General features: G+C 37.1%; 1 protein-coding gene across 1 annotated transcript in view; it reads right to left on the reverse strand.

Annotated features, from left to right (window-relative positions):
* Positions 1 to 4,150, reverse strand: part of TLR4 (toll like receptor 4) — a 9,915-nt gene that overhangs the window by 4,900 nt on the left and 865 nt on the right. Inside the window, 1 exon segment of the mRNA NM_001290172.1 lies at positions 717 to 883. Within this exon segment, the coding sequence (NP_001277101.1) occupies positions 717 to 883 (167 nt within the window).

Here is a 4,150-nt window from a genome sequence, read left to right on the forward strand (position 1 = left end):
AAATATACACACGTATAGAGATATAGATACATAGATACATAGATAGATAGATAGATAGATAGATAGATAGATAGATAGATAGATAGATAGATAGATAGATATCAGTAGGTTTCTATGGGGGGGAAAAAAGGCTTCCTGGTCTATCACAAAGCATCCTTAGAGAATTAATTGAATTACTATATATGAACATTGTAAATCAATATGAATAGGCAAAGGATATCTATTCCAGCAGTCCTCAACCTTTTTGGCACCGGGGACTGGTGCTCCTCTGAGAATCTAATGCCTGATGATCTGAGGTGGAGCTGAGGCAGTGATGCTAGTGCTGGGGAGCGTCTGCAAATGCAGATGAAGCTTTGCTCTCTTGCCTGCCACCCTTATAGCAGAGTGTACAACATATAGCAAGTAGCCAACAATATCTGTGGATGAAAGAGTTTGAGTTCACTTTCTCTCCTGACTTAAAAGAAAATTCAAAGATAGAATTATCCTTAGAAACTATCTCTTGTCCAACTGTTCTGTTCACAGACTTTATCTGTGAAACTGAGACCAGGAGATGGGAGGTGGCTTGCCCAAAATTATATAGCAAATATGACATCTATTGAATAAATGTATAAGTGAGTGAAGATGAGATTCCACCAACTAGGTTTTCTGGCTCAAGAATGAAATGATACAACAATGAACATTTTACTTTGTACAGTGTCTACATGCTCATTCATTACCTAGATAAATCCAGCACCTGCAATTCTGAGAAGTTGGAGAAGATATGGCTGCTTAGACGTCTCAGGGGGTTAAAGCTCAGATCCAGTTTCTTGACTGATGTGGGGATGTTGTTGGGGATTTTGTAGAGATTCAGCTCCATGCACTGGTAGGTAATGTGAGGAACCACCTGCAATGATCATACATTAAATGCAGTGTTTTACTGTGTACACCTCAATATACCTCTCCCCTCTCCTAGGCAAAAGTTTGGGAGGCCCTTAGTACAAGCTCAGGGGCTAGTCAACCTTCCTTTGTCCATCCGTTCGTCCATCCATCCATCCATCCATCCATTTATCTATTCACTTCACACTTATAGAACATATTACTCTAGATTAAGAAGGAAAGAACACCTACCATGTACCCAGTGTTCTAATCTTTACTGTAATAATGGCAACATTTACCAAGAAGCAATAGAGTCAAGTGGTAAAGAGCTGAGTCTCTGGAGTCCAAAAGCTTGGGATTTCACCCCAGCTCTTCTGTGTGTTTTAGGGCAAGCCTTTTTTTTTTTTTTTTTTTTTTCCCTAAGTAATTCCATGCATTGTATACAGCCTTGGGGATATTGCCAATCAAGGTGTCTAGACCTCCCTTAATCATAGCCCAGTTTTTGCCAATTGTGTTCTCTTCCTTGGCTTATTAATCTTTGATCAAGTGATTCAGAAATGGGGGAAAATCTTTAAAGGACATGGACTTCAGTGGCAGGACCTAGCAAATAATGTCAAATGTTTTATGCTGCCTTGGTTTCTGTGTTGGTTTCTGTTATTCTTTCCCAAATTATTTGTTAGTCTTGTTCTCTAATCTCTCATTTAATTTCTGAATTCTCCGATTTCTTTAACAAAATGTCTTGCTTAAGCCTGCTAATTTTGGCTTTCTCTTGTTTAATACCAGTAGAATCTGTTAAAAGGATTAAATGAGATAAGGTATTTAAAGAGATTATCTCAAAGCTTATTCTAGTGTAAATGATCAATAAATGTTAACATTTATTATTATTAGTTGTTATTAATCTCTTACTATATGCCAGTATGTTTCTTATGTTATATATTTTAACTTAATCTTCAAATAAACTTTTTAAAGAAGAAGAATTTAAAGAGATAAAATAATATGTATAAAGTCTCACAAGCTATACATGCAGGTCCTCACTTCACATGTCTGCTTAAATGTTACCCTTTTTTTAATTTAAATTATTTCCAATTAAAGTTGACATTCAATATTATATTAGTTTCAGGTATGTAGAGAGTGGTTAGACATTTATATAATTTATAAAGTGATTCCCCCAGTAAGTCCGGTACCCACCTGACACCATATACATAGTTATTACAATATTATTGACTATATTCCCTGTACTTATTTAAATCCCTGTGACCATTACCCTTTTTAGGAGCCTCATAGACCATACTGTAAAACAGAGGATGTTGCCAGTAACTTTTCTCATGCCCTCTTTCATCCTCTTTCACAGATGCATCACCCTCTGACATTATGTTGTCCACATGATTGTTCCATATGTATTGTTCATCTCCCTCACTAGATCGTACGCTGTGAAGGTCTTGTTCTCTGCTGTGTCTCCAGCACTCAGAATGGTGCCTGGCAAATGGTCGATGCTTAATAAATCTTTGTCGAATAAATGAATAACTAATTGAATGGAGGTTTGCTTAAATAACTAATTGAATGGAGGTTTGCTCACATAACTAATTGCTTAAATCCAAATTTTCTGTTTAGTGTTTAGAGCAGGACAAAGACCAACATGACATGGCTCCAGACTTTGACGAGCTCATACTCTAGAGTAAGGGTTAAGATGGGAGCACAACTCATACTACTGAAAACGGCCATTAACCAGGTTCGAAAAATATTTCCTCTGGTTCAGAAAAGGTAGAGATCAATTCTGGATACAGGGATGGTAAATGGCTTTTGAGAAAGAGAAGATTTCAAGGTGGGTCTTGAAGGATGAGCAAGATTTGGATACATGGAAAGAGTAAAAGGCAAAAACGTTGTGAGTAAGGAGGGGTGAAAAACTAGTTTAGATTAGGTGGAGCATGGAGGAAATGGTAAAATCCCAAGCCAGAGAGGAAGCCAGAGCTGGACAAGGAGGGCCCTCTACTTTGTCCTGTGGCAGTACCTTTAATTGTTTGACACATATAAATTGAACAACTACTATGTACTAAACACTGGAATATAGTGATAAATAAAGCCATCAATGATCTTGCCCTCTTACAGATTCCATTTGAAAGGGAAAGACAATGAACAAATAAACAAATATATATAGTGACGCGCTATAAAAATAACACAGCAGCATAAAAGATTAGAGGAGGATGGGAGATGGGGGCGGGGGGAGGAATTCCAAAGAAGGTGACATTTAAGCAGAGATCTGAATAAAGTGAGGGATTAAACCACGAAAATATCTAAGGCTGCATTGTCCAACACGGTGGCCACTAGTGACACAAGGCAATTGACCGTAACAAATGTGGATAGTCCAAACTGAGGTGTATGATAAAGGTAAAATATATACTAAAGATTTAATCCCAACAAAACAAGGTAAAAATTATTTTTAATAGTTTAGTGTAAATTATATTTCAAAATCATATTTTAAATATACTGGGTTCAATAAAAATATTAAAATTAAGTTCACCTTTATATTTTTTAACATGTCTACTAGAAAATTTTAAACTATGTTTTAAATGTAGTTAGTTAAAATTTAGTTAGTTAAATTTATTATTTAAATTTAAATATGTGTTCTACATTATGTGTTCTACCATTGGGCGGCACCGATCAAGGGGAAAAGCATGCTAGCTAGAGGGATTAGCAGTGCAAAGGCTTTGTGTAGGAAACAGTCCTAATAGCAATGAAAAGTTATTATGTTTTTAAAGAGGATAATTTGTCAGAACTGAGCCTCAGAAAAAACAGCAGTGACAAATAAACAACAAACGAAAACGCACACAGTGGATTAAAGGAAGAGAGCTATGGAGTCAGAAGACCAATTACTATCCAAGAGTCAAGGCTAGGGAAATGGAGGACTTGCCCTAGGCTGGCACTGAGGGGATAGGCAGGCTTTGGAGATCAGGAGAATATGGGGCATGAAGAAAGGGAGAAGCCAAGAATAAGTCTGATTTTATCTGAGGGTGACAATAATTGGAGGATCTCTCCCTATTAACTTAATGGCAGGAGAGTCACAGAACAAGGAGTAGGACTGTGGGCAGGGACTTGGAGGAACAGAAGACTGGGATAACAAATTCATCTTTGTTAGATGTTGAAGTCCGCTATTTCCCTCATCTCCTCTTGTTTATGCTTTTCTTGAGTTTCTGACCCTGCCACACCCTAAAATCCCAGGACATTCTTTTGGCTTATTGGCTCTATCATGGGCTTCCAAAGCAATTAGAAAGTCCATGCAAGAAATAAACAAAAGAGA

Source organism: Pteropus alecto, unplaced genomic scaffold, assembly GCF_000325575.1.
Source record: "Pteropus alecto unplaced genomic scaffold, ASM32557v1 scaffold226, whole genome shotgun sequence".
NCBI lineage: Eukaryota > Metazoa > Chordata > Mammalia > Chiroptera > Pteropodidae > Pteropus > Pteropus alecto.